Source organism: Astatotilapia calliptera, chromosome 3 (assembly GCF_964374335.1).
Source record: "Astatotilapia calliptera chromosome 3, fAstCal68.1, whole genome shotgun sequence".
In the NCBI taxonomy this organism is placed as follows: domain Eukaryota; kingdom Metazoa; phylum Chordata; class Actinopteri; order Cichliformes; family Cichlidae; genus Astatotilapia; species Astatotilapia calliptera.
In genome coordinates this window covers 47123914-47142642 of record NC_137424.1, presented here as the reverse complement: position 1 = coordinate 47142642, position 18729 = coordinate 47123914, and the positions used below count along the sequence as shown (strand labels likewise).

At 38.2% G+C, this 18729-nt stretch overlaps 1 protein-coding gene across 1 annotated transcript in view; it reads right to left on the bottom strand.

The window, feature by feature from the left end:
- The window catches only part of LOC113018948 (Fc receptor-like protein 5), a 52880-nt gene that overhangs the window by 3152 nt on the left and 30999 nt on the right, over window positions 1-18729 (bottom strand). Inside the window, exons 13-22 of the mRNA XM_080295515.1 lie at window positions 18134-18433; window positions 17488-17748; window positions 9380-9628; window positions 9009-9128; window positions 8880-8895; window positions 8709-8776; window positions 7582-7644; window positions 7426-7485; window positions 2694-2759; window positions 1540-1602 (exon numbers count right to left, since the gene is read on the bottom strand). Of these exons, the coding sequence (XP_080151641.1) occupies window positions 1540-1602; window positions 2694-2759; window positions 7426-7485; window positions 7582-7644; window positions 8709-8776; window positions 8880-8895; window positions 9009-9128; window positions 9380-9628; window positions 17488-17748; window positions 18134-18433 (1266 nt within the window). The remainder of the gene's footprint in view (window positions 1-1539; window positions 1603-2693; window positions 2760-7425; window positions 7486-7581; window positions 7645-8708; window positions 8777-8879; window positions 8896-9008; window positions 9129-9379; window positions 9629-17487; window positions 17749-18133; window positions 18434-18729) is intronic.

The window sequence follows — 18729 nt, the reverse complement described above, 5'->3', positions numbered from 1 at the left end:
ACGAAGTAGCGCAAAAAAACAAACTTCAAAGTAGCGCTACGCGTTCAGCGGGAGGCGTGGATGATGAGCGGCGATAAACTTGCGAAAAGCAAGTTATGCCCAACTCCACCAGTGGATTCTGACAGCGTGGAAAAGTGTGAAAACATCCACGATCACCAACGGATTTCGAAGGGCTGGACTGCTGCATGATGGAGAGGAGGACACCGCCACGGCCCTTCTGAGGGTGTTCGACTCTGACACTAACAACGAGGATTTGTTTGGTTTTGAAAGTGACAACGAAGGAGAGAAGCGGAGAGTGGATGACGAAGCCATCCTGAGCCTGTTCGTTTCCGACACTGGAGAAGAGGACTTTGGTGGTTTTAGTGTGCAGGAAGAAGAGAAAGATGGTGGTGAATGACTGACTTTTCTTCTTGTTAAAGCCGTGTCACTGCACCTCAGCCTAAAAGGTAGGCCGAATCTATTTTTCTGGTGTGCTATAGGTTATTGTTATGTACTACATTTGTTACTCATTTATGAAGCACAGTACATGTTTCATACTTGTAATTACCGCTACTTGTACATATACCTAAAAAGTTATGCAAATATGTACCCATAACTTGTTTTTCAAAATATTAATAAAAGTGATGTGTCTCCAAACAGCCATCTCTTTCCTGACAATTCGCTTTGTGCATATTCTCTTACATATGATAAGTCAACATTGAAACACCTGCGGCTTTTAGTCAGGTGCGGCTAATGTATGTACAAAACAGGATTTTCCCCTGATTTTAGCTTGTGCGGCTAATATTCGGGTGCGCTTTGTAGTCCGGTAAATACGGTAATTCACTTGTCAATGCATCTTTATGAATGAGGAAATGAATGTGTCAGTCAGCTGGTTCAAGTCTAGAAGAAGGGGAGGAGTCAGAGAAACTCAGAGTTTATAGAAGAAAACCTGCCAGTGAGCAGGTTAGGTTTACAGAGACTGTCACCCCAGAAACCGACTAAGAGTTGAAGTTAACACTCTTTCTGGAACAGAAAACCCCAGTTTCACTTATTACAACTCAGAGCTGTTAGCTAACCCTGCTTCCTAGAACAGGACAGTACAGACACTAGATAATGCAGAAGATGGACTATAAGACAATCTATGGGTGCACCAACTCTTTGTGTAAGGTACAGATAGAAGAGAAACTACCAAACAAATCTCTTTGAGACTCAGAAGGAACTGATGCATACAGTTGGCCAAAAATTGAAAGGAAAAAAAAAACCCTAAACAAAACAACAACACACATCCACAACACAAAAAGGATCAGGCAATTGACAAAGGCAAGCAAACATCAATATCACAGCTTTTGTTAGTGATTTAAACTGTGAGTACATACAAACAAAAAAGTAAAATAGATTCACAATTTTAGAGTTCACAATCATTAATTATGACAGTAAATTATTAATATAAACTAAAATGCATACACAAATAAGAAAAAAGACTTAATTTTTAATCAGAAATTATTATTTTTATAATAATTATCAAGTTCAACACTGGAGATTATAGCAGGCTTTACTTACCCTGGTTTTCCTTAGCTTTTGCTTTATTGTGACGGTTGATCTCGGCATATGTTGGAATGTCTTCTATAATAAGAAAGGAGATTTGAGAATATATTTCTATCAGTGGCTCACTGGCTTACTAAGAATTTTGATTCCCTTGTAGTTGGAGCACACCCTCTGGCCCCCTTTCTTAGAAAGGGGAACCACCAACAGTGAGTGTCCCAGTTCAGAGGCAATGCCCCTGATGTCCATGCAATGTTGCAAAGGAATGTCAACGAAGACAGCCCTACAACATCCAGATCCTCAAGGAACTCAAGGTGAATCTCATCCATCTCCTGCTACCAAGGACCTGTTTAACTACTGACTCCGCCTCCAGTGATGGGTGAGTAATCCCCCTCGCCCCAGACTCAGCACATGATGATTTAATCTTTTTTTTTTTCTTTTTTCTTTTGGGCCTTTAAATAAAGAGAATTGGGTGTACATGTTTTGTTTGGGATTTTCCCCAGTTTACACAAATGTGTACATATGGGGTCAAAAGTATACATACACTCTTACAAATAATTTGGTAAGAGGTCCTTCAGCAAGTTGCACCTTGATCAAGTGCTTTGGGTCACAATAAGCAAGCTTCTGGATTAATTTTTGAGATCAAGCTTTTGGGAAAGCCATTCCAAAGGTTTACTTTTAGCCTGCTTTATCGATTAAAAAAATAACTTTGATCTGTGGTTGTTATCATTGTCCTGTTGAAACACTCAGTTGTGCCCAAGTTTAAACCCTCTAGCTACTGAGTAAGGGTGAAGTTTAAGAATTTAGAGGTAGTCCTCCTTTCATTATTCTAACCACTTCCAGACCTTGGCAAGGTGGTGAGAAATTTGAATAACTTGTACTTACATACAGTTGTTTAGGACTGTCCCATTGGAAAGTTCATTCCCGAAGCTCAAAGTTCTGACATTAGCCCAATTGAAAATATGTTGACTTCACTTAACTGTGTCAAAAGAAATTAATAAAAGCTGAGAACTACCATGATACTCATGCCCTTGATGAGTGTATGTAAACTTTTGACCACAGCTATATGTGTATGTGTATATATACATGTATGTATGTTTATATGTATGTGATTAAATGTGAATGCACTTCTATAACTTATAGATTTTTATATAGACTTATATATTTATTACCGAGACTGCTTTCTAATCTGACTTCGGAGTAAAGTTCCTCATTAGATGCTGCAGGACTTGATTTTTCTGTGAATGGAGAGAAGATCATTTAAAGCACTGATCTGCAGTGTTATGATTACCAATTATAATGTACTTGAAAGGAAGACAATTGATATCTCTACTAAGGAAAAGAAAGAAGGAGTATGATAGCATCAACTGATTTACAAATCTTGATGTAAACTGTGACTACAGACATAAAAATGCATAAAAAGATTTATATTTTCAAGAAAAGATAAGCATATTGAAAAATATTCAGTGGGACTGATGACAGATGTTGCCAGTTATTTCCTTTCTTTACTTTTTTGGGTGGTGTGTGACCTCAACATAAATCAGACTCATATTAAAAAAAAAAAAAAGTCAGATTTTTTTCATCCAAAATGTGATACAGAGCTGTTGAATTAATAAACAGATTCAGAGGTGGACTAAAACTATTTTTAAGACACTGAAAAGAAAATCAGCTTTTTGTCACTGACACCGCAGCTAATGCATGCTTATTGATTTTATATATAAGATAAAACAATGTAACAAAAGATTTCTTTGTTGTAAAAATAATTCTCAGCAATAAATATTATACCATTGTGAATCCTGTTTATTTCTCCTTTAATGGTGTCACATTTGTAAGGAAAATGTATTTGTGAGTTGAGCAGCAGCAGAGCTGGGGTGGCGGTAGCTCAGGTGGTGGAGCGGGTCACCTACTCACCGGAAGGTTGGTGGTTTGATCCCAGGCTCCTTTAGTCTACATGCCAAATATCCTTGGGCAAGATATTAACCCCATTTTGCCCTCCGATGCATCCATCGGAGTGTGAATGCGAGTGAATGTTTGATAGAAACACTAAAAACCTTAGATAACGCGCTTGTATGATTGGGTTAGAATGCAGCTTAGAATGCACGAGTTGTATAAAGTGCTTTGAGTGCTCAGTGAGAGTAGAAAAGTGCTACATAAGAACCAGTCCATTTACCATTTAGTTGAGTATGTGGCCTGCGTCCAAGAAAAAAATCCATGCCAAATGTTCTCTGCCAGTGTAATGGTAAATGGACTGACTCTTATATAGCGCTTTTCTACTCTCCAGGAGTAAGCACTCTTTACAACATGCCACATCACCCAATCACACCCATTCTCACAAGCACTTTCTCTAAACTCAGTGCTTCCTACATTCATTCACACATTCATACTCCGATGAATGCATCGGAGAGCAAAGGATAGGTACTAGTTGCACATTCTAATCTTGATATCTCTCTTCATTGAAATGACCGCCAATGATGAAAAGACTTGTTTTTCCATTGAGGGAGAGGTTGCTCCCAAACCGTCATACTAGCTCTACCCTGTCAGTCCAGCATATAGCATAGTGCTCTTAGTGTCTTCTCAACACTTTGACTCTATAATCCATAAGTAGAATCTTGACTCATTGCTGAACACAACTTTCCTCCATATGTTCAGGTTCTAGTGCACAAGTTGCTGACACCAGTATAAGTGGGCCTGATTGTGAAGAACAATTATGGCAGGGCCTCCTGGCAGCTCCATGAGACTGGAGATTTGGTCTGTGAAATTTATTTTGGGTACAATGAGCTATCAGTTATATCATTTTGCAAACCTTAACTGCAAATCTGTAGAAGATGTTTCCTGAGTGCTGACAGGGTGAGGAAACGGTCTTCTTGTGGTGTGATCTTTTTGGGAAGACATCCTCCATTACAAGGATCTTCCTCTTCAATTTGGAGATGGTACCAGGGCCAAATCTGAATAACACTGGAACATTTTGTGGAACTCCAGCTTGAAGTTGACCTATTGCATGGGCAATATCAGTCAAATGTGACATGCTTGGTGCAGATACCAACTGACAGCTGTAGCAGTCTATCCTCACAGGCGCTACTAATCAGGCCCCACTCAGTCACCGGACTGCCAGCCCCTGTAGTAGTTTTTCATGGGCACAACCAGCATACTCAGCTTTATTGCTCAAATGCAATTTCCTTACAAATGTGGTACCATTTAAGGGACCATTTAACAGACTTAATTGCCAAGAAGCCTTTTACAACAAAAAATAATCAACCACATAAAAACGTCCTCTTTTTTTCTCATATATATATATATATATACTGAGGGGATTGAACTACCAGAAGGCAACATTGCAGACATAGAGGACAGTTACAAATACCTGGGGATCCCGCAGGCAAATGGGAACCATGAAGAGGCCGCTAGAAAGGCTGCAACCACCAACTACCTGCAGAGGGTCAGGCAAGTCCTGAGGAGTCAGCTGAATGGTAAGAACAAGATCCGGGCCATCAACACGTACGCCCTGCCCGTGATCAGGTACCCTGCTGGGGTAATAGGCTGGCCAAAGGAGGAGATAGAAGCCACTGACATAAAGACAAGAAAGCTCCTTACCATGCATGGAGGGTTTCACCCCAAGTCCAGCACCCTGAGGCTGTACGCTAAGCGGAAGGAAGGGGGCTGGGTGCTGAGTGTCAGCACCACAGTCCAGGATGAGACAACGAACATCCAAGAATACATTGGGAAGATGGCCCCAACTGACCGAGTGCTCAGTGAATACCTCAGGCAGCAGAAACCCAAGAAAGAGGAGGGAGACGAGGAACCATCATGGAAGGACAGGCCCCTGCACGGTATGTACCACCGGCAGATAGAGGAGGTGGCTGATATCCAGAAATCCTACCAGTGGCTGGACAAAGCTGGACTGAAAGACAGCACAGAGGCACTAATCATGGCAGCACAAGAACAAGCTCTGAGTACAAGATCCATAGAGGCTGGGGTCTATCACACCAGGCAAGACCCCAGGTGCAGGCTGTGTAAAGATGCCCCAGAGACAATCCAGCACATAACAGCAGGGTGCAAGATGCTAGCAGGCAAGGCATACATGGAACGCCATAACCAAGTGGCCGGCATAGTGTACAGGAACATCTGTGCCGAGTATAACCTGGAAGTCCCGAGGTCAAAATGGGAGATGCCCCCAAGGGTGGTGGAGAATGACCGAGCTAAGATCCTGTGGGACTTCCAGATACAGACGGACAAAATGGTGGTGGCTAACCAACCGGACATAGTGGTGGTAGAAAAAAAAGAAGAAGACGGCCGTAGTGATCGATGTAGCGGTTCCGAATGACAGCAATATCAGGAAGAAGGAACACGAGAAGCTGGAGAAATACCAAGGGCTCAGAGAAGAGCTCGAGAGGATGTGGAGGGTGAAGGTAACGGTGGTCCCCGTGGTAATCGGAGCACTAGGTGCGGTGACTCCCAAGCTAGGCGAGTGGCTCCAGCAGATCCCGGGAATAACATCGGAGATCTCTGTCCAGAAGAGCGCAGTCCTGGGAACAGCTAAGATACTGCGCAGGACCCTCAAGCTCCCAGGCCTCTGGTAGAGGACCCGAGCTTGAAGGATAAACCGCCCGCAGGGGCGTGCTGGGTGTTTTATATATATATATGCACCCCTAATAAATATATATATATATATATATATATATATATATATATATATATATATATATATATATGTATGTATATATATATATATATATATATATATTTATTTATTAGGGGTGCAACGTCGTATGACCCTGAAGGTAAGCGCGTCATGGACTAAAGTAAAACAGTATGTCTGATGTGCCACGCAATGCTCAATTACATTGGTGGGAACTAGTGTGATAGCGCAGTTAGCTCGTTAACGTGTTGGCCGTCCAGCCCCACGCACGGGGCGATCCGCGGTAGCTCGTTAACGGAGATTTGCCGTGTTGTGGCATTAACGTCATTTCAGATTAACGCTGACAGCACTAGTGGGAACACAACGAATATGACTGCACATTTACGGCGACAGCATGCTAGTGCAAAGACAAGTGAAAGCAGACAAAAACAACAAGCACGCATGCTACAAACTTTACCCGAGTCATTTAGACAGCCGTTAGCACATGATTCTCCTCATGGGGACCGGATGTGTTTAATATGCTGCTGAGAATATAGCCCAGAAGAAGCGTATAGTATAGCTGTTATTTTGGAAAGAGCCATTTCTCTGTAATAAACTCTCTTTTCCAAAGATGAGTGATTCCTCAATCAGATATATATATATATTTTTTTATTACTTTGTTGTTTCAGCAACATTAAATTTAAAAACTGTACTTTTGAGTTAAAATATATATTTATAATTTTAATAAATGACAAATTAAAAAGGCATGAACAATTTTTTTTCGTATCGAAAAAATATCGAACCGTGACACCAAAGTATCGAACCGAACTGAATTTTGTATATCGTTGCACCCCTAATATATATATATATATATATATATATATATATATATATATATATATATATATATATATATATATATATATATATATCATACAGTATGTATGAGTTCATGTACAACCTGCAAACAACCAGCAAAATAAAAAATCCAATAAATTTTATTCTAGGAATATGAATAGAGAGTGAAAACATAGGAAAAAGCTATTTATCTGTCATGCATATATCTAAGAAACAAATGGAAAGCAACTATAAATCACAAATTGGTTGAAAAATACTGTATATAAAGCAGGCAAATGTAATAATATCCAAAATATCCAAATGATCTTCGATGTGTGCAAGATTCAACTCTGGTAATATTTATTAATCCTATGAAAGTAGCCAAGCTTGGTAACTGCTAAGCTGACCTGAAACTGCATGCAATGCAAACAATGAGACTGTTATGACTTTACCTTCAACTCCCACCTTCACCTCTGAGTAAATAGTATGCTCCTGTGATTTATGACGCTTCCCTGTTTAGATAATCATATGAAAAACTTTAATAATTTGAACTTTCTCAATTATGAAAAATTATATATTCATGTTCAATGTTTTTTTTACATACTCACTCTTTTTTCCAACATGTTTAAGCTGAATTACAGAGTATGTAACATCGTGTATTTCACCTGCACCTGTAATGCAAATATATCACATGGAATTAGTTTCCTTAAATTAGAGAAACAAAAATAAAAATACTAACAACAAGAAGATAGCTTTATTTGTAACTACTTTATATATTAAATCATCTCCAGTTTTTTTCCCACATGGGTTACTGATTCATTGTTATGCCTTTTGGTCAAAAGTCAGTAGTTAGTGCATAGTCTGATTAAGTTACATAAGCAAGGTGATAAATAAGTTCAAAGTTAAGAAATATTATAAGTGATTCATGTTAAAAACAGTTAAAATGTCTGGGTTCGAAATTTGCTCAGAGTGAGTCATCGTTATCACAAGTGATCTTTGTGGAGCGAGGGAGCGCTCTGATCATTAACCTATCTTTGACGTATTTTCTCCGTTAATCCTGTGAAAAGTGCTTCGGCAGTATTAAAAGAGTGAACGAGTTCATGTACACGCTAAGAGTGCCCTACACGCTTGTACCTTGGAAAACGTTCGTCTTTGTGAGTATTAATGTGTTCAGAAACAACCTTTATATGTGTTTACCTGGAGTGAACTGCGATGCTAATGTAACGCACGTGTTAAGCTAGGCTAATCTTTAAGTTTGTCATTAAGATGTGTATTAGCTAGCAATTTATTTTCACTTTCTGTATATTTCAGTTACAAATAAGAAATAGCAAGGAGAAGCCTTGAGAGAGGATAAGGTTTTAAAGGATCTTCATGAAAAGCAAGAAAAGCAAGCCTTGTGTGGAAGATCTAGTCTATTTTGTTCGCTAGCTGTCTAGCTTCACATGATCACATGTCGTGAGGGCAACATAGTCATAATGGTGTTATAGTATGTGTAATTAATATACAACAATAACCTTTGTAGATTTTTTCAATCAAGTAATAAAGGATACAATCAGGTATAAAAAAAAATCTGGTTTATTGTCATTTTACTTTAGTTCAACTGAAAAAAGTTTCATTCTCACAGCTTTTGATTTTTAAATATATATTTTAAATAACATTCTTTTGAAAACAGGTGACCAAAAACTGAAGCAAAGAATTAGAGTTAAGGGTAAATGAAACTTAAAGAAGAACTGACCATGGTCAAGACAGTTGTGTTTGTGAATTTCACTCTGGTTGACTACATGATTGGTGGTGGTCATTGGACTGTATGGCATAATAAAAACATAACAATTACATGCAAAAAGTCTGATGAACGCATGCATTGCAGGTTAATAAATATATTTACTACAATAAAAAAAATACCAACCTGATGAAGCCTGAATCTGTAAAAAAAGACAATTGTTTCGCTGTTAATGTAAATAAAATTCCCTGTTATAAATGTCGCAGTTATCTTTACATTTAAATTTTGAAGTTTGAATCAAGGAAAAGGTCTCACCCTTTTTTTTTCTAAAGTGATAAAACGAGAGCAGGACAATAATAAAGACAGAGATTCCACAAGCCAATCCAACAATCAACCACACAGGCAAAGAAGAGCTTTCAGGACATAACACACCTACTGCAAATTCAAAGAAATAATAACAACAATAGAAATAAAATAATAATAATTATTAGAAAAAACATTTAAAATGGTAAGATAATTGCAAAAGTAGAATCAAATGACTTCAAACTTCAAAACAGCCAACATTCTTTATGGAGAGCACATCACTTTATTCTTTATGATGACTGTACTTAATGATAATCATGCTAGTTCTCAAATATCAAAATGGTTTACAAAAAAACTCCATCAAATGTTTTGATCCTGCTCACCTTTAACTGACATCCAGCTCTGTGCTGACTCTCTTCCTGAGTACTGACACTTGTAGAAACCTTCATCAGACTTTGACACTGCAGAGATCTTCAGCTCCCCTCGGGGATCATTTTCAATAAGTTTGTCATTGTGATAGAAAAACACATTGGAAAGTATTTTTTGTGTTCTCAAACTGCAGCTCAGACTAACAGAAGCTCCCTCAGTCACAGGATGAACAGGACTCACCAGGATTGGACCATTACCATCATCTGTGAAACAATCACACACAATTGTTTCAGTCACATCAGCTGGTGCACACTTTTAGAAAAGAAAAGAAAAAAGAAAGAAGACATAATATAGGAAGAGATAAGAATAGATTGCACAAATGCTACAAATGGCTTTTAAAATCAATCTCTGATTTCCAATCCTGAATATTTAAAAACTATTTTCTGTTTTGTTGCTTACAAATAACCGCACAAACCAGTACAAATTAATTGGGTTCGATTATAATAGTAGTTTTTAATAGTTAAAATAGTTGTGAGTATGTTAACCCTTTGAGGTCCACACCAAGAAAAAAGCAATGGAAAAAAAAAATTCTCTTTGCATTTCTTATTGACTTGGGTGAGTAATAACCACAATCAATATTTTTTTTTCAATAGACCCTGTAGTTTTTAAAATATTGATCTCTACTAAATGGTTGAGATGTCACTTAATGGTTAACGTATGAAATGTCATGCAAATACAAGTACAGTAGATAATACAGTTGTAAAGAAAAATCAAATAAAGGGCCAAATTATAATTCAATTAATAACAAAAACTATCCAGGGCATTGGATACTAGGGCTGGGCCATATTATACTGTTCACGGTAATACCAGTATAATGTTAGGCAACGATAGGAAAATGAAATATCGCGATAGAATGAGTAAAACGCGCATGTGCAGTGCCTTTGTTTTCATACGCACATGGCCGATTGTTGAGTGAAACAGATGAACCAGAATTGGTTTGTAAAAATGGTGCAACTTCAGTGATGTGGAACGGGTTTGGTGTTTGTCCGTCAGATACACGACAAAGCACATTTTTTTGCAGAACATGCAAGCGGCCGTCATTATTGTCGTATTTGTCGGACTAAGATGCTCTTAAATCTGGGAGTAATCTGGGTCCTAAATTCCGTCTTTTCAGGTCAAACGAACACTGCAGCATCACTGAGAGTTAAAAACTGTCTAAATTCTTTCATCTTTAATAAAACGATCAGCATTGCTGCTTTACCAGGTGTAACTATGAATTTTAACTTCCAGGCATCTATGAAAACAAAATTTATTACATTTAACAGAGTTAGAAGTTAGCAGGAAGCTAGCGGAAGTTAGCTCGCTAGTTTCGCTAGTTACCTAAGCATGATATTGCATGTTCTGACTGAGAGATTTCTGGAAAAATTCAAACGTACAGCTCTGCTATCACGTCCAACATAAATGAAGACAGGAAACTAAACAGCAGTGACGTTTGTAGGGTTACTGAAGTTGGGCTAGCTGGTATATAATGATGTGCTACCTGATCGCTAGCGACACAGCTATGTTAGCATAACATAAACAGTGAAGCTGGAGGACAAACACTAACACTTTTCCACTTATAAAAGTTAACGTTAAAGTTCCTGATAGTTAGAGACAAATGCAATCGCATGGCAGGATGCTGTAAACGGACCAATTTTCAGTCAGGAGAACAACTGAGATAATCCATCCACAATACAAGGTTAGTCATTAATATACTGCAACAACATGGGAATAGAGCAGAATTCATTCATTAATAAATCAATGGTACAGAAGTGGAGGAAGCAAGAAGAATGAGTTTAATAAAGTTTGATTTATCTGACTGCTTTGTTTCGCTTAATGTGCCTTATAATCCCGTGCACCTTATGGTCCGAAAAATACGTACTGCACACTGCAGTTTAATGTTGCAAAGCACCTCTTTTTAACTTCAGTGGATATTATACATGGTTATGCTCAGGATATGTCAGCCCATTTCTACTGGAAATGCCTTTTGGTTAAACTTTCAGCAAGGAATTTGCATTTGCACTGTTACATTTTTATAAAGCTTTAATGTACATAAAAACCAGCTTCTTGTTTAAGTGAAAATAAATGGAAGGTTGTCTTTTTGCGCTAGTAATGTTGTGGAGTTGTATTTTGTCTCGCATCAATTGTATCGTCGGTTATATCGTTATCGCAAATTTTCAAATATATATCGTGATAAATATTTTTGGCCATATCGCCCTGCTCTAATGCAAACTGCATTTCGTTGCCCTGTACCTGTGCATGTGCAATGACAATAAAGTTGAATTCTATTCTAATTCTATTAATAAGTACTATATGGACGCTAAACAATTATATGGCTAAAAATCACATGGTCTTGTGGCATGACACTCATGATACCATCCACCTTCAACCACAGTGTGTTTGAGGTCATGGTTTCATATGAAGCCAACAGGGCTGGCAGCTCTGGAAAACCTCCTGTGTTGTACCAGTGCCAAAGACTTCACGCCCCAAGGACCTCAACAGCTACAGGCCGGTGGCTCTGACATCCCACCTGATGAAGACCCTGGAGCGGTTGGTCCTGGCTCAGCTTCGGCGCCTAATAAGCTCATCACTGGACCCACTTCAGTTTGCCTACCAGCCTGGCATTGGAGCGGATGATGCCGTCATTCACCTCCTACATCGTTCCCTCGCTCACCTGGAGACCGCTGGAAGCACTGTGAGAATCATGTTCTTTGATTTCTCCAGTGCCTTCAACACCATTCTTCCCTCGGTTCTAAAGGACAAGCTGGTGAACTCTGGAGTGGACCATCACCTCACTACCTGGATCCTGGACTACCTCACCGACCGACCACAGTATGTGAGGACTCAGGGCTGTGTGTCGGACAGGGTCGTCTGCAGTACGGGGGCCCCACAGGGAACGGTTCTGGCTCCGTTCCTCTTCACCATCTACACTGCAGACTTCTCCCACAATTCCACCCAGTGCTTCCTGCAGAAGTTCTCTGATGACTCTGCAATAGTCGGCCTCATCACTGATGGGGACGACAAGGAGTACAGAGGTCTGACCCAAGACTTTGTGGACTGGTGCCAGCTGAACTACCTCCAGATCAACGCCAGTAAAACCAAGGAACTGGTGGTAGACTTCCGCAGGCACAAGCATTCTCCACTGCAACCACTGAACATCCAAGGTATGGACATTGAGGCTGTGGACAGCTACAGGTACCTTGGTGTTCATCTGAACAATAGACTGGACTGGACTCATAACTCAGACGCCCTCTACAGGAAAGGGCAGAGCAGGCTGTACCTGCTGCGGAGACTCAGGTCGTTTGGAGTGGAGGGCCCACTCCTGAAGACCTTCTATGACTCTGTTGTGGCTTCTGCTATCTTTTATGGTGTGGTCTGCTGGGGCGGCAGCATCTCTGCTGGGGACAGGAAGAGACTGAACAGGCTGATCCGAAGGGCCAGCTCTGTTCTAGGATGCCCTCTGGACCCAGTGGAGGTGGTGAGTGACAGGAGAACGGCGGCTAAGCTGTCATCCCTGTTGGACAACATCTCCCACCCCATGCAGCAGACTGTGACAGCACTGAGCAGCTCCTTCAGTGGGAGACTGCGGCACCCACGGTGTGGGACGGAGAGATTTCGCAGGTCTTTCCTCCCCACTGCTGTCAGACTCCATAATAAAGACTTTAACTGATCAAGCACACACATCCATACATATGCAATAATACTAAGTGCAATAATCCTTTCTGTCATCGTTGTATTTTTACTCAGTTGTATATAGTATTTATATTTGTATTCTATTTTTATCTTATTGTATATTTATTTTATTTTATTCTACTGTATATAGTATTTTATTTTATTCTATTCTGTACAGTTGTGTACTGTATTTATTCTTATTGTATTCTAATTGCCTCATAACTTTTGCACTGTCCACTTCCTGCTGTGACAAAACAAATTTCCCACGTGTGGGACTAATAAAGGTTATCTTATCTTATCTTATCTTATCTTATCTCCACCAGTATATTGCCAACAAACCAGATGAGTGGGGCTTTAAATGGTTTTGCCAAGCAAGTTCATCTGGCATCATCCATGACTTGCTGCTGTATCAAGGGGGATCTACATTCTTCAATGCTCCCCTCAGTGACAAGGAACAGAAGCTACCTCTAAGGGGCCAAAGTTGTAAAAAACACTAAGCAAACCCATAAAAGAACCTCAGCTCTTCACAAGTTTCAGCTTGGTCCAGAACTTGCACACCTCCTTCGGTGTCAGGTGCATTGGTACTCTATGACCAAACTGCACCGGTGGAGCTCCCCTGATGGCAGACAAAGACCTGATGAAGAAGGGCCATGGAGCCTGTTATTACAGGTCTGGTGAAGGTCTGATTCCAGTAAAATGGTCTGACAGCAAATGTGTCAACCTTCTAAAGAATGCCTGTGGGTTCAAGCCTCTTATATCGGTCAAACGGTGGAGCAAAGAGTCCAATGCAAAGATCACCATTCCATGCCCATCACTCATCCCTGTATATAATTAGCATATGGGAGGAATTAAGCTTTCTGATATGCTATTACACCTGTATAAGACAAGTTAAACATACATCCCTGACTTGAATACCTGATCTACAAGAGGGACTGTGCCCTACTAGAGCTGGGCGATATAAGATTTTTTCATATCACGATATGTTTTTTTCATTTCAGGCGATAACGATATCTATCACGATATAAGCCAAATAACTATATTTGTAAGATTTAAATGTGCCGTTGCTCACAAGTAAAATGTGAAATAATCAGCAGCTTGTTTTTATTTAAATATTTATTTCCCATAATAAGTTCAACAGGGTAGATGTACTTAAGGAACATGAGACTTTTTCAGATAAATAAAGGCAAATATTGCAAACTACACAAAAGGCAGCCGCTAAAGCGTTTAAGTTTCAAAATAGAACAAACGAAACAGACTACTAAATTGTCAATTCCACTTAGAAACAAAATATTAATTCTAAAAATAAATCTTTGTTTTACAGAAGAACAGACAAAACTGACTAACTTTTGTCAATATCAAATAAACTGAGAACTAAAAGGAAATTCTCAATCTCTCCTTGTTGTATAGCTTAGCTTTTCAAACAATTTTAACAGTTACTTTAGTCTGACAAAAGCCGAATGACGAATTAGCGCTTCCAGTCAGAGACTGAGGCTACGTCCACACGTACACGGGTATTTTTGACACGTGACGTGACGCTGCGGCTGTGATTGGTTCGGCTCTGCGCTACTTAATTTGGATTGGCTGTTCTCTTTTTTATTTTTTATTTTTTTTAAGAGGACAAGAGCGGCGAGGTCTATCGCGATAGTTTAATTTTTCTATCGAGAAAAAGTTATATTGCGATACATATCGTTATCGTTCTATCGCCCAGCTCTAGTTTGCATCCATCCAGAAGTGCTTAGTGATATAGATATATTACAATATATATTAGCAATAATATAGATATGTAAGTATATTACAGAAATGGGTCTATTATGTTATAATGTACACGGTATGAAGTATGTTGTGAATATTCTATAACTATAAGTATGTACAGGCTGTAGTGAGTACAAGCTATGGACAGGATATGGACAGGATATAAATATGAAAAACTATACAGAATATGAAATAAATAACTTTACAGGAATCTGAGATATACAGCTATACAGAAATGGGAACTATGCAAGTTGTAAACAGTTGTAGGGTTAAAAATTATCGTATGTACAGAATGAAATTATAATTTTGACTTCTCAGAAAAATTTATTTACCAGCTACTGTACTTTGGTTAAAAGGTAATTAGTTGTGATATTTGTGATTTCCACATGTTACTCTTGATTTTTACAGTATTTACTAATGTTAACTCAGAAAGTTACAAAAATTACTTACTGAGGAAATTATTTCAGCATATTCTTGCTGTGCTAACACTTAATGGGATTTATCAACAGCAATGGATAAACAAAATGGGAATAGTGGTCTGATATTATGACAAATAATGAATTATAATAACATTAAGTTTTGTTAGCATTAGCACCATAAAGTGACAAATCAGCCGTTTGGTTGGGCAATCATGTTTAAATGATTAAACATTTAATTTCACATTTTTAATGCTTTCAAGTGACATACATCTGTTTAGTAAGTCCTCTAACACTATCATATATCAAAAAATTATATCTTCCTACCTTAGTTTCATCAAAAACACTCAAAATATGTTGGATGATTTTTTGTTTCTGACTTCCTGGTTGGGAGAGTGATAAGAAGAGCCAACCGTTTACATTCACAGTGCCTTCTGGTGGATTTTTTGGCATTACAGATGTAAACCAATTGGTAGAAAAGATTCAATAAGGTAGGTCAATTTCAGTGAAAGCCTCAGTTAGATATAGGGCCTGAAAATGTGCTCTACCAGTTGGTTGAGCAAAACTCTAAAGGTCAAGAGAGCTTTTGTAAATACTTTGTTAATTGTAAGCCATGGTTAAAGATATTTTAAATCATAACCCTAGATGTACCAAGTGATGCACTGTCATTTACGCCAGAATTTAAAGCTAAACACACATGTAAGAGCTATATTAAAATAGATATTGTTGCTGTTTTATGATCATAATCGCTGATTAAATAGAAGCTATAGAATAATAGAATAAATAGAAGCTAAAAAGGAAGTCACAATACATACAAAAAGGAGAAAATTGTGTGGGAAATGCTGCACTAAAATGGCGTTATATTAATCTACAGATTTACTAACGTGTTAGAGTAGTATTTTGAGAATTTTGATTTTATATGCATTATGGCCATTGAATACTGGTATTTCTAGATTTTAAGGAAGTAACATTTCTGTTTTACACAGACAAAGATTTTGATACTCCGGGCTGACAGACTGCTTTTTCCTCCAGGAGCACCCACCCGCACCCGGTGGAGCTTGAGTTGTCTTCAGCTTGTCCTGACCGCCCATGCCAGTCTTGTCCCCCACCGGGAAAGCAGTCAGTTTTGTCAGTTCTCAGGCGAAGAATAAAGTTGGAGTGAGAAGTGAGGTCTCTTATGTCATGTTTGTTTACCTCCACATTACTATAAAATAATTTTTACAGCAGTTTTTAGGATCTTTAGGTCTTTAGGATCACGAATGTCAATTTAAAAAAAAAAAATACAAAATATGACATTAGAGAAAACATGAATGGGTCAATGTTGTTGCCAATCATTCAGCCAACTTAGGACCTAATGAAAATAATAACCAAAGACTTCTTGAAATGTAGTTTATAGAATATGTCTATGAAGGTTCTCAGTCATCCAGGTCATCGTAGTCTAAGGAGCTTGGAAAGAAAAGCGTCTGGACTTGTTTAAGTTGCTTGAAGACATGGGATGGTGGGACTCTCCACCATTTGACCCTAGAACTGTAGAAGCTTCTCGGATGAGAGGTGAAACCTCTTCAATCAACTTAGAGAAGTCTAGATGCTATTCTTTCCAAGCTCCTTAGTTTATAGAAATTATTTTGTTTTTGTTTGTTTTTTTGTTTTTTGATCAAAAAAAAAACAGTGGACCTAAATATACATACTTAAACAAACAGACCTTAAATAAAAAGAATTACAATTACTTTTTTTAAATGTATATTTTAAGCTAAAGTAATTTTAAAAGACTGAGTCATTTAAAGTGGAAAAAAAATATAATAGCAGTTTTTGGGAAGGTCACATTTTTTTGTTTATAGGGTAAAAAGAGTCAGATTTTTTAAGGAAACATGTCTTTGCTTACAAAGAATGCTGTGAAACATATATTATGTAACCTTATTATTAAGTAAGACTAAACCATTTAAATTCGGGTTTTTATATGACATGCTAAAGGGCTGTAAAGTTGTGTAAAAATGGTGAATGAAATATTGTATGTTAAAAGAAAAAAAAATCTTTGAAATGTAAAATCTGGCACTGGCTAAAATTTGGATGTAATTTGTTTCAATCAATAAAGTTACTTTGTAGATATACCTAAAACTGCCATTGTGTCGCACAGAATTCTGTAACATTCAGAGGGAAAATTGGATAAATATTCACAATATGTGTCTTCTAAATGGTTGAAATGGAAAAAAAAAGCAGTTAAGGAAATGTGTGTAAAAACATACCATGAACAGTGATGTTGACTGCACTGCTGAACTCTCCTGATCCAGACTCACACCAGTACACTGCAATATCTGACTTTGATGTGTTGATGTTACATGTGGATCCAGTCATTCTCCTACAGTCAGAGTACAGTCGGCCGTCCTCAGAGAACTTTCTCACTCTCCACTCAGCGAACTTTCCCTCACAGGTCAGTGAGACAGAGTCAGAGGTGAAGTGTTGCACTCTGTCAGGACTCACTGTGAGAGACGCTGCTGAATGAACATCTGGAAACAACATGCAGTGAAGAGACAAAGCTCACAGATGTTAGGATTCAAAATATCGTGATGAAAATGTACCCTATTTATCCAAATCCTATGTGCGAAATAATGACTATAAAAAAGAAAATGAATTTAAATATCCAAAATAAAAATACTCATTGCAAAGAACAAAAAACGTTTAAAAAAATAGTTGTTTCCATATTATCACATTATACAAGTGCAAAAATAATGAAAAGAAACAAAGAAATTCAGTTTGATCATAAATAAAAATGGAAATATTCAATATACACAGACATTAAATTGTCGTTATTGAATTTTAATGAGCTGATTTTTGGTGAAAAGAGTTGACATAAAATTGGTTTATTGTGATGATAAACAGAATCAAACTGACCTGCAGACCAGACAAATTTTGGTTGACTGTGATCAGTGTGATACTCTGGGTCTCCTCTTCCAGCTCTGCACGCATACCCTGCTGTGTGTGTCTGTCCATGAATGATGTAGGAGTTGTTTGCAGTCCTATTGCCATCAGGTAGCAGCTCATAACTGGAGGATTTCTCTGATAGATCAGGAACAGCTTTATACCAGTAGATGTGCCATCCTGCAGATGGATGTTCAACCTCACAGTTCAGAGTTACTGAGGCTCCAGGACTCAGCCATGATGGAGACACAGTGAGGACAGGACGGGCTTTATCTGTTGAAAAACAATTTTCTCAGCAAACATGTCTAGTAGCATTTCTTAAGACTGAATTAAACTTTTCACCATATATATATGTATATATATATATATATATATATATATATATATATATATATATATATATATATATATATATATATATATATACATATATAGGTCTGCGCTGATCTACAATACGGCAGCAGTGATCAGTGAGATGCTTGGCTACAAGTTGAACAGCCACAAGGGGCAGTACCCTTCATGGAGAAGGAGGCTAGAGGGCAAGATCAAAGTAGCACGGAGGGAGGTTA